The following is a 12,536-nucleotide window of genomic DNA, read 5'->3' as shown; positions in this document are numbered from 1 at the left end:
TTGTTGAAAGACCCAAGGAGATTAAGAGAGTCTTTTGGAACCTGCCAGAAAGCTGCCTCCCATGAACAATTCTTTCAGTTTTTTTTCTTTCATTTTTGTTTGATGTCTTTTTTTCTTTTTTCCTTTTTTTTAACTGTATTGCATTTGCATGGAATCACTGTACCAGACTGTTGGTCTTACCCTGGTACATGGCAAACTGAGGGTTAAGACATCACAGTCTCTAGAAATTCCTCAGTTGCTTACTAGTGATTAACTTCCCCCACCACCCACCCCCTCTGCAGAAACCCCCTACTGGCTTGTAAAGACTGTTTGCCAGCAGGTGTTTGATTTCTCCTGGGGAGTGGGACTATAAACCCAGCAGGGAGAGTATTGTACTGGTTCCTGAAAAGGTCAAATGAGTGTTCTTCACTTTGCTATGAGAAGCTTAAGGTTTGACTCCAACTTCCTGAAAACTATAAAACCGAGAGTGGGAGCATAGGTGGGAGATAAAATATTATATTCATTTAGAAAACATCAAGTATGGGAAAAGATTCTGGTTGTTGAGTGTAGCCTGATTCTTGGAAAAATGATTGTTTTAGTTATGCATAATACATTTTTTCTTTTAGGAGGAAGAGGAGGACATGGACAGCTACCAGGTAAGGAAGCACCTGTTTGCCTCCTCAAATGAGCTTGATTCCAGTGCTGAATCACACATTCCTGAGTCTTGTCATACTGTTACTTAATAACTACACAATTAATTTTGAATCAAATGCTGCTTTTTCTCAAATTGAAACAGAGTTTCGTAGACTTCAGTGTAGGAAATCATTTGTGATTATTATCTTTTTCCAAACCTGGAGCTCCCCATCCAATTCCCCTACAAATCCCATTTCTCCAGATCCTTTTCCTTGCACTCTTTCTCTCCTTGAGTGGAGTCAGCCACCCTTTTCCCTGTAAGAGCTGTCTCATACTGAGCCTCAGTCAGGCCACACTGCTTAGTTATTTTCCATTTTCCAAACCAGGTCACACAGGTTTGGTTTTTGCTCGCCTCCCCTCTTCCTAATCTCCTGCAAGATTTTGTTTACGTCTGTCAAGTTCTATCTTGTTAGTCTTGCTAGTCATTGTTTAGGACTGTCAGAGCTCTTTGGATCCTGATTATGTCATCCAGTGTAGTCACGCTCCTGGTTTTGCATCATTCTAATTTGATAAAAATGTCTGCCTTCCTATAAGTGACTGATAAAAATATTGGATCAGATAGGGTTAAATACAGAGCCCTATGGCACAACAATAGAGACTTCTTTTAAGCTGATATTATTCCATTAATCACTGTTCTTTGGATGTGATATTTCAGTCATTTATGATTTCATTCAAGTAGGTTCATTGCACATTTCTCCATCTTGTCTGCAAGAATGCCATGAGCTATTTGGTTAAGTGCCTTAGTGAAATCCAGATACACACTGTATGCTCAGCATTCCACTGATCTACCCAGTCTTGTTAACTTTATTATGAAAGGAAATGAGGCAAGATTGGTGTACAGTCGAGGGTTGACTGGTAGAGTTCTTAGTCTGATAAAGCCCCCCTCTCCTCTCCAAAATTCCCCCCACAAGAAACAAGGGAGAGAAGCATTTCCATGTTGTTTATAGAGACTAGTGAAACATTCGTTGAAGGCTGAAACACGAAATTTGAGGAATTCTTATGATGGTTCCCAGGAATATAGAATTGAAGATTATTGAGTGGTATTTGTGATTTTTTTTAAGTTTACTTACTTATTCATTCATTCATTCATTCATTCATTCATTTTTGGTAATATCTACGTTCAGTGTGGGGCTCAAACTCATGACCCCGAGATCAAGAGATGCATGTTCTTCTGACAGCCAGCCAGGTGCCCAGGTATTTGTGATTTTTATCTAGCAGAGGGACATTGTAGATCTTAGTTACTTGGAGTTCTGCCCCTTGAACCAATAGAAATAAAACTGGTTCTAGATATCAGAGAATGCTCTTTCAGAAGCTATCTTGTTCCAGAACAGCAGTGCTTTGATTTCTGGAACTTTCTGTTCTGAATAATGATTGGAGTCAACTAGTAGTGGTCATAGAGAGATTTGATACATAATACTTTACATTTTTGAAGCCTTAGAGTAAGATAGTTGGAGCATTGGTTTCAAATATCTTGTCTTCATGTTATATTTGCCATAATTTCCCTTGTTTTCTTCCAGGATCGGGATTTAGAGAGACTACGTAGAAAATGGCTAAATGCATTAACAAAACGTCAGGAGTACTTAGATCAACAACTGCAGAAGCTTGTCAGTAAACATGGTAGGAAAAGCAAGTTGAATATTTCCTTCCCCCCCAAATCTGTGCATAATTAATTTCCATTTGCAGCCATAAATTAGAAGTAGATGAATACATCAATAATGGGGGTGGCAAGAGCATAGGAATGTTACTTATTCGTGTCATATCCTTTCAGAGTAACATTTATTTAACTGTAATGATGTCTTTCTATAGGTCTCCCCCCATCCCCAACAAAGAGAGAAAATACTACGTAAACATTGTCCTTCAAAAATAAATTAAGGAGGGTGATAACGTTCTTGGTTTCTTATCCAAAAGTACTTGAATCCTCTAACTCTGGAAGAAATTATTCATGTGCTGGTCCATGTCGGCCTTCCATGAACCAAAGATGGCCTTTCTGTAAGAGTACACCAACCTCTTTAGCTTATAGTTCATTTTTTTTTTTTAATCACAATTAGGGAAGTAATAAGTTTTCTGTGAACCCTCATCAACCAGTACCTGAAATACAGGCAAATCCCATCGATACGCAGGACAAAAGTGTCAATCAAGTGAGAAATCTGTATTTGATCCTCATTCCTGATGCCCTAGATAAAACAGAGGATGATGCCGACCGTGAAGCTCAACTTCTAGAGATGAGGCTGACTCTGACTGAGGAGCGGAATGCAGTAATGGTCCCCTCCGCTGGCAGCGGTATTCCAGGGGCCCCAGCTGAATGGTATGAATGCTGCCACGTGTCTTCAGACGTTCCAGATGCTCACTGAGCCTCCTACCCTCTCTATGAATTGTGCCTCTGTTCCAATTAATGGAATACTCAGCATAGGGGAAAAATGTTTGAATTAGAGGAAGTGTTAAATTATTTTCATGAGTTGGAATAACTATGGCCTAAAACTGTGTTTTATTAAATAATATTGTTATTGGCCCAAGTAATTAAGAATTCTGAGAATCTAAATCAATATTTAATACCACTGCACTTAGCATTAAAAAAAAAAAGTTAATATGTTAATTACTTGGGTCATTCCCTTAAAAGACCATTCAGTCATAATAAAATTGCATCTCCAGGAGTTTTTGGTTTTGTGCTGGCTTAAATTGTACTGTCAGCAAATGTTCTGTGCCACTTTATAGAAATTAAAAATAGTAAATTAAGCTATATGGGGCCCTTAGGTATATAATTTTTTAAGAAAGTAACTTGAAACAAGGAAGCTTCAATCATAAACAGGTAGATATATCTTATAAGACTGAATTCAAGTATCAGAACATACAATAATTATACATGAGAGTACCAATGAAAAGAAGCAGCAGTTACAGGTAAGTCTTTGGGGGCATCTCTGATGTGAAATTGTAACAAAAACACAATACCCACAGTTATTATTGGCTTGACCTGTAATACTTCTCAGTGTGGATTAACACTGTGTCTCGAAGTACATGCTGCTGAGAAAGTCTGCTTTATTTGAGATGCTATTTGTTCATTATGTTTTAGGACCCCAGTTCCTGGGATGGAAACACACATTCCTGTTATATTCCTTGACTTAAATGGTAAGTTAGGAGGTGCTTTCTGAAGGCTTACCTCTGACAAATTAGTGTCTGAGTAACACTTAGATTGTAACAAAGTTTGCAGTTAGGCAATTCTGTAACCCTAAGGTTAGGGTTAATGTATGCTGAGGGACACTTGACAAAGAATGAATTTTCTCTAAGAATAATATTTTTGTCAGTAGTAGGTTCTGTTTCATCCCGGCGCGTTCTCACATTTTATTCTGTAATCCATAACTGCTGTGTGTGTGCTTTGTTCTCCTCATCATGTTTGGATGTAGTAGCAGGTGTTTTCCTGCACTTCAAGTATTGTCTTCTTTAATTCTTAGGAAAATTTGACTTCTCTCTGGAAAGGACTAATAACTAGTGATGCTTATGTAGCATGCTTTCTTTTATCTGGTGTTTTCTTAGCATTATCTAATAAATTTCTCACTTTTTATCTGAGTGCTTATGCTCTTCATTCCTGCATTGCTTATTTATGAGAAACTGTCCATTTTTTCTGAATTTTTTCTCCTTCATGTAAAATATTTTGGATGTGGCTACATTTTACATTTACTCTGTCCAAGGAAGGAAAATAAAAATGAAAAGGTAGATTAAACAGCTAAAAATAAGGTAACAAAAGTCAGCAGTTAAATTCCTAAAACATCTGCAGAAAAGCTGTATATTACTATTAACTATCCTAAATATGCGAGTTTGGGTGTTCTCAGTGGTTTTCTTCCACCCAGCTGAAAGTGAGTTATACAATCTGAGGTATTTAGCATCTTGTACTACTTAGCTTATTTATACATATGGAAAGTTATTATATGCACACGGAGTTAAGCAAATAATACTTAGCCACTTCTACTGTCTGTCCATCCGAGAGGGTTTCAGGGTTTTGCCATAGCTCTCTATCCTACCTTGTTGTTCTCTGGTGCCTTGGAGGCTGAGGCTTACTTAGGCCTATCCTTATGTTAGGTTCCTAGACAGGTGAGGTGCTGTGTGTGAGTATGCCTGTACATGTGTGTAGGAGGGTAAGAGTGAAAAAGAATAAGCTTATAGAAGACCTGTTTGTACGGACATCCCAAGACATAATCAAGAACTTGTGCAGCCTGATGCCTATTCTTGATCCACACAAGCCCACATACTAGAGAGATACTTTTGATGCCTACTCACAAGCTTAAGATGGATAGGGGGTTGGGAGGACCAGACTTAGAACTAAATAACTAAAGGGCCAAGGGACAACCCGCCAAGTTTCTGGCTCATGTAGCCAATTGATCCTTTTGTTGAACTTAACTATCAGATAATTGGAATCCCTCTCGCTTCTCATTTCTTCAATGCACTAAAAGATAGGGAATTTGGGTTATAATCCTATCATTAACATTTATGGGCTGACCTTGAGTAACCTCTTGGGTATCTTGGCTTCATTTGCCTTCCGTGTAAAATAAGGCATAAAGGCAGGAGATTGGATAAGATAATTTCTTGAGAGTCTATCCATCTCTAAGAACTGTGAACTGTTTACTGGTCCTCTTCCATGTCATGTAAGATTTTAGAGGCAAAAGCAAATGAAATTTGAGGCAGTAGAATTTTAATAATAAGCACATTGAAATTTAGCTGGTAGGGGTTATCCTTTAAAATGATCTCTGATTTAATGGAACTTCTTCGCTTTTAGCTGATGATTTCAGCTCCCAAGATAATCTTGATGACCCAGAAGCTGGTGGATGGGATGCTACTCTCACCGGGGAAGAAGAAGATGAGTTCTTTGAACTGCAGATTGTAAAACAGCACGATGGAGAGGTAAACAAAGCCTAACTAGGGAAAATCAGATGAAAAGTAGTTCTTTAACCTCTCCATGTGTCTCCTGAAACAATCAGCAGTGTAATCGTTTTAAGGCTTACATTTCTCAAGAAATATAAATGAAAACCTTTCATTATGACTTCCAGAAAGAGCAGAACCCCTTCCAGAAGGAGTGGGCAGTCACATTACGTCCATTAACCATTTTACTTCCCCTCCTGGTAAAGGATCTCTGTTAGTATTCATAGTTCAGGTCAGCAGTGGTCCCTTTGGGGAAATGCTCCTGAAGTACGTGCAGGTAAAGCAACACAGTGTTTGGGGTTTGCTTTGAAATTCTTTAGTAAAGCCTTTTTTTTTTTTAAGATTTTATTTATTTTTGACAGAAAGAGTGTACAAGCAGGGGACGCGGCATGCAGAGGGAGAGGGAGAAGCAGGCTCCCCGCTCAGCAGGGAGCCCGATGCGGGGCTCCATCCCAGGACCCCGGGATCGTGACCTGAGCTGAAGGCAGACACTTAACCGTCTGAGCCACCCAGGCGCCCCTTTAGTAAAGGCTTTTTAAGAAGAGAAAGAAAGAATAGATGAAGGCAGTGTGGCAAAATCTTGATAATTTTCGAATCTAGGTGATAGGTGTACAATGGGGGCTTACTTTCTAGTTTTGAGTATATTGGAAAAATGAGAAAGTAGTTTAAGCAAGGAAAGCTGATGGGATGCTTTGAAGGGTACATCATCCCTAAGTTGTATTCCTAAGATGCAAAGCTTTAATAAGTAGGGGAAAAAGCCCACACACCCAACTATGATATGTTCTGTACAACAGTGGGCCTGTCAGTGTCATGAGTGACAAAGAAAGGCTGGGGAACCATTCCAGGTTAAAGTAGACTAATGGGGCATGACATCTAAATGCAGTTAGTGATCCTGGATCGGAACAGTTGAAAGATTTGAATATGGACTATGTATTATAATAGTATTGCATTGATGTTAAATTTCCTGAATATAATTGTCCTATGGTTAAGTCAGAGGATGTTCGTGCTGTTAGCAGATACTTGCTAATGTATTTAGGCAGGTGGAATTACAGGTCTGTAACTTACTCTAAAGTGGTTCAGCAAAAAATAATCTTGTGTGTGTACGAGTTGTGAGAAAGAATGGAAGAGTGGCAAAATATTAACAGCCGGTGATTATTCTAGATGGAAGATAACACAGGAGTTCCTCGTCCTGAATTCACATCTCTCCTTTATGTTTGAGCATTTTTCAAAAGAAAAACATTTTAGAAGCCCGCCAGCCGGGAGTGTTATCCTCTGTACTTCCCAGACTATAGTGATGGAGGCCACATCCTCATATCCCAGAGTCTGTCAGGCCAGTTAGAGTAGATCGTCAACGATGACCAGTATGTTCAGCTCCAGCCAAGCCAGGATGTTTCCTTGTGACGTTTTCTGTGTTCAGGAGGAGAAGGCAAAGCGTATTCTTTCTGTCTCTGCAGGTGAGAGCAGAAGCCTCTTGGGACTCTGCCGTGCACAGCTGTCCTCAGCTCAGTAAAGGCACCCCAGCGGATGCGCGCGTGTATCTGATCGTGCGGGTGACAGTGCAGCTCAGCCATCCGGCTGACATGCAGCTGGTGTTACGGAAACGAATTTGTGTCCATGTTCATGGCCGGCAGGTGAGGCATTAATGAACTGACTGTTGAAGAACTGACTTTAATCACAGGTCCAACTTGAGTTCAGGGCCGGGAATGATTGCTCTGGCCTCCTGTCCACACAGCTCTGTGGAGAGTTGAGCTTTCCTCTTCGACTCGACTGCTGCCATCGTGTAACCATGCCTGCTGCATTCCCGGCATCTGCCGTCCTGACTTCCTCATAGACAGTGTTCGGTTTTTATGATGAGTCTTTCTTGTTCCATAGTCACAAATGGGTGCCCTGGAGCCCCGTCAAAGCGAAGTTCTCTGTGTTTGTTTTTGACTTTTTGTTTGGGTTGCACAAGACGTGCCAGTTCTCTGCAGATTAGCTGTTGTTTGGACTCACCCTCCGCTTCGCGCTTCTTTCTCTCCCTGCAGTCATCTCTGCTAATTCGTGGACTCTTATATTCGGAGAGGGTACTCTTTCAAGCTTTTGGGTAGCAAGACGAGTAAGAATTAGTCTGCATCTTGAAGCCGCCAGTGTCCGTTGGTCTGTGTAGCTGAATAAACAGGAGACACCTCTGTTGAGATAGAAGGCAGGTGCTTCCTGAGTGCGGGAAGACTGCCGGCAAAGCAATGGAGAACTCGGGGTGCAGGCAGCTCCTTCATGGAGGGGGGTTGGGGGGGGAAACAGGCTGTTCAGTGCAGAGGTAGTGAGGAAGGACGGCAGGGCAGGCTCAGACCTCAAGTGGCCAAGTGTGACCGGCACTGTGACAGGGTGGGCCGCAGAGGCTGGGGCCCTGGCTGTCCACACAGTTGCAGCTGGATTATGAGGCACCTCGTGCCTTATGACTGGGTTTAGTAGGAATGTTCTAAAGAAGAACATAAACTATTTCTGCCATTGGCTTTGTAAATACAGGATTTGGGAGGCTCATTCCAGGGATTCTTTGAACTGTCAGTGCTCACTCTTTTCGAGGCCTTCTCAATACACTGACTAAAACCAGGACAGATGAAAAGAAATCTTTTCATTTAAAAGAGCACAGTCGCGGTTGACAGTCCTAGATGTAACCTCCACCTAGTTCTAAATGTCACACTGGTACCAGTCTTTGAAATGAAGACTGTTGGTAATGCTGTTAAAATTGCAGCTCTTTAGCTTGGCAGTCCAGCATCAATAAAATCTAGGTCCTTGGGTCAGCCATAGACATATATGGTGTGTCTCCCATTCACTCTTTTCTCCGGCTCCCTTTTCTCGGAAGTCTTTAAGGGATTGAAAAAGACAAGTTGCTCTTGAGGAGCATTTTGAAGAGTCATTTGCCATTCCTGAGCTAGAGATTCTGCTTGCCAGGCACTGGGACTGACCTGGTACAGCCACCAGCCCCACAGAAGCCTTAACAGAAAGGGTGCATCATGGAGTCACCAAGCTTCTTTTGGTGTTTTTTTTTTTTCTTTTGGGTTCATTTTTAATTTTTTGATATAACGACAAGAAGTTGCCACCTTTTTTTCCCTGGTTGAAATGATGTGATATAATCAATTTGATACTGAATGACGTGATAGTATTTTAGGGCATGCCAGTTTCCCTCCCAATTTCAGATACTTCAATCTTAAAAACTGCTTCTTTATGGCAGAACAGGGACTTCCTTATGATGCTAATATACTCAGATCAGTTTCAATAGTTCCATACAGAAAGAAAAGAGAAGGTAAGGTAACAACAGCTCCCACACCTCTCCACCCCACCTGTTAAAAAAAACAAAACAAAACAAAAAAAACCTTAGCTGTTCCCTGACAGATGTTAATGGGCAGTGGCTCAGCATTGCAAGGCTCAAGTCGAGGAGGGCTCTTTGCATTCTAAGAGCTACAGTCTTTTAAAAAAGTAAAGATCACTGAATAGGAAAGAAATTATTATTAAGTAGGTTTGTGAAAATATGTACTTCTAAGACCAAATGGCTTGATTTTTCTATTTTCTGTGGGGGTTTTCACAATATTTCCTGCTTCCCTTTTGCATGAGGGAAAAGGTTGGGTGTCGGTTTAAAATTCTCTCTTCTTATCTTTATTCACCAATTGTATTCTGCCCTCATCCCTGCTCTCTTCAACCTCTACAGGATGTTCAGTCTTAGCAGCATCTTCAAATGAGTCATCTATGCATTAATTCAACAGTTCAGTTCTTAACTGTGCAAAGAGCTCAGTCAGCATAAACAATGACCATGCACTCTTAAATCATTCTTCATAACGATCCTTGCTTTGGTCAAGAATTTAATGCCTGAACTTGTCAATATTCATGCTGCAAGATGTCCATTGTACTGGAGGAAAAAAAAGTGTAAGAGACACCAGTCCTCACTCACATCTTAGAAGGTCACTTTATTGTGTTGAAGTCAACAGTCTTATTTCTGTAGCCTTTAAGTAGAGCTGAACCATGATGCCCGGTGTCAGTTTCCAGAGTTTTGGGTTTATATTCTTCATATATTGGGGATAGGACCTGTCACATGGCAGGAACCTAATAAATTGGTTTTGTGTGCTGAGATGAAGTTGAAGAGCCTGTATTTAGTGATTTGGATTTCAGCTTGCTTATATTGGAAATATGCTCTGTTTCTTTTTGGTAAGAATGAATGCAGTATTCTGTGTGCTATCTCTTTGTTAACAAAAACTCAGTTTTTGAGGTAGGAAACCATATCTTTCTGTTTTGTTTTTCTCTAGGGTTTTGCTCAGAGTCTCCTAAAAAAGATGTCACATCGAAGTTCTATTCCTGGCTGTGGAGTGACTTTTGAAATTGTCTCCAATATTCCAGAGGTGAAGGATTGAATGAAGTTTGAGTTTACTAAAAATAAACATGTAAAAAGAGCTAACTCCCTGAAAGTCACCTGCCTAAAAAATATATAGTCAGTAAAATTGGGTATTTGGGCAAATGCTATAGATTTGTAGAGGAAATTTCCTAATCTTAATGTGATTCATTGTAAAAAGTATTTGTGGCTTTAAAGGTTCTGGTTTTAGTATTTTATTAAAGAAGTTCCTTTTGAAAAGCAAATCAACACTCTTGGAAGACAAACACTCCCTTTTACTCCTGGTAACCATAAGGTAACAATATTGTAACCCTCAAAGGGAGACAACATAGCACAAAATAGAGATTCAGGCTTTCATTTTAGAATCACACAGAAATCTTATTTTTGTCACTTCTTAGTGAGGTGAACTTGGTAAGTTACTTAGAGCCTAATTTTTTTCATTTATTAAATTGGGTTAGTGATAGCTGCGTACAGGGTTGTTTTTAAGGATTAAATGAGATGCTGTATCCAAGTCGTTTTGCACACCCTAAAAAGTCAATTGTAATTGCCATTATTATAGTTCCTGTCATTATTTTCTTCTCCTTATTTCTCTTTCTGAACTGAGAAAGTCATTGGAATCAAACACATGGAGTTTGAAATACCCCTGATGGGTATTTTAAAGCATGAAGCTTGCTGCATGATATAGTTTATATATATGCTTCCTAATATTTAATCCCAGATTTATTCACCTGGTCTGTGGCACAGCTGGTAATGGAGGCCTTCCTTATAGGGGTAGGGGAAGGGAGGGGTCTAAGAAAAGGACCATGGAAAAGAGAGAGAAGAGCATTTCCTTATGTCATACTCACTCTCTGAAATTGAGGAGTGAGTGAGGAGATGCAGATTGTACTTTGTGCAAGTGGAGAAGTGGGGACATGTGCTGGGAGCGAACACTCCCTGCTAACCACTCCGTCCACATCTACATCGTTCTCTTCGTTTTTGAGGGCTGGATGTTGTTGATTATGTTGAGTGTTTGAGCAGTAGGTGGACAAAATATATTTTAATACAGAGATCAGTTTTTAGAAGGCTGAAAAGATTACATAGTCCTTAGGCTTTGTTTTAGATTTCTTGTACTGGATCTTTAAAGTGTTAGACTTCCACAGTCTATATTAGCTGTTTATTTAATTTGGAGCCCGCTGAACGTTTAAAAACTAAGTCTGTTGCAGACTAGCAGCAAAATCTTGGGTCTGTAGTAGATTACTCTTTTGTCTACTTAGATGCTCAGCTAGAGACTTACTATTAATTCTCTGTGTCTGAATGTTTTATGTGTTCTGAATGGTTTCTGGCTGTTTCATATCTCAACTCTATAAATGGTTTGAATGCAGTTGAGAAACAGTGACCGCTATAGTGAACTCCCTTCCATTTTTCCATTTGTCTCATCTTCCTTCCCTTCCTGTCTCATCCCTTTCTGATTTTAGATTCTTTATCCTCTTTAAAAGTGCTTTTATTCTCTGGGTGATATGATTTTCAAATGGAGGAAATGTTGGGGGGGATCAACTGAGAGATAAGCGTATAGCCTCGTGTGATTTGGCTACCTGTTAATAATGAGCCACACATCTAAGTTGGCAAGTTTTTTTTTTTTTCCACATTATCAAATCTTGATGATAAAGAAAAAGGCACAGTGAGACTTAAAACTTATAATGAAAGGACTGTACTTCGTTTATTTTTTATTTAAAAACAGAATAAAAAGATTCCTTGAGGAGCCAGGTTTATCATGAAAAATCCTTAAAAAGTTCTTTGTGTTTCTTGTTACAATAGCTCTGAGAGCTTGGTGGCAGAAAGAACTGATGATAGGCCAGAGAGCAGGAGATAATTTCCCCTTTCTACCCCAAGACCCAGTCATTCCACCTCTAGGTGCTTACCCAAGAGAAGTGACTGTGTGTGTCCATAGAGATATGTATAAGAACACTCAAAGCAGCTTAATCCAGAGTAACCTAAAACTGCAAACAACCCAAACATCCATCAGTGGGTGGATAGATAAGGAAATTGTGGTATATCCATAGTTCGGAATATCACTTAGCTATACAAAGAAATGAAGTTCTTGAATGAATCTCAGAATCATTAGGAACTTAGGTCTCCTGACTCCTGATAAGAGTATTCTTTCTAAGTTCTAATCTTGCCTTTTTTGCCAAGTATGTGGCCTTCCTCTTTCCTCATCTATAAAATGAGGATGATTGCTTCTTTTCAGGGTTATTAAAAGGCTCAAGTGAGTCACTGTAGGAGGTAGAAGAAGTTTTGTGAACGTAAGCCACCTTCTAGATCCTTCCATATTTTATCTGTTCTAAAGCTCATTTAAATTTTTAAAAATACTTTTGATGTTAGAATGTATCTTATAATTGATATCTTAAAATTAATTGGCAGAGTTTTTTCTTTTCTCCTTAGTGGTATATAAAATAACGTGTTTTTTTCTTAAAGTTGATGGCATCTTAAGATGCAGTGGCATATGGCTATATATTTTGTAGTTTTTGACATTAGAAAAAATTCACAAGTAAATAAAGTATCAGATTTTCTCTGAGAAGAGTAATTTGTTATGAGCCAAGCTAGCTTGACATGATTAAAT

At 39.5% G+C, this 12,536-nt stretch overlaps 1 protein-coding gene across 1 annotated transcript in view; it reads left to right on the top strand.

Moving 5' to 3' along the window:
- The window catches only part of KIF13B (kinesin family member 13B), a 196,845-nt gene that overhangs the window by 133,492 nt on the left and 50,817 nt on the right, over nt 1-12,536 (top strand). The window contains exons 26-32 of the mRNA XM_028114271.2: nt 606-635; nt 2,190-2,289; nt 2,851-2,977; nt 3,740-3,795; nt 5,438-5,562; nt 7,035-7,211; nt 9,858-9,950. Of these exons, the coding sequence (XP_027970072.1) occupies nt 606-635; nt 2,190-2,289; nt 2,851-2,977; nt 3,740-3,795; nt 5,438-5,562; nt 7,035-7,211; nt 9,858-9,950 (708 nt within the window). The remainder of the gene's footprint in view (nt 1-605; nt 636-2,189; nt 2,290-2,850; nt 2,978-3,739; nt 3,796-5,437; nt 5,563-7,034; nt 7,212-9,857; nt 9,951-12,536) is intronic.

The sequence above is a fragment of the Eumetopias jubatus genome, unplaced genomic scaffold (assembly GCF_037043125.1).
Source record: "Eumetopias jubatus isolate StellerSeaLion01/CBP00866 unplaced genomic scaffold, mEumJub1_p1.0 scaffold_2, whole genome shotgun sequence".
In the NCBI taxonomy this organism is placed as follows: Eukaryota; Metazoa; Chordata; class Mammalia; order Carnivora; family Otariidae; genus Eumetopias; species Eumetopias jubatus.
This window is presented reverse-complemented; position numbering and strand designations above follow the sequence as displayed.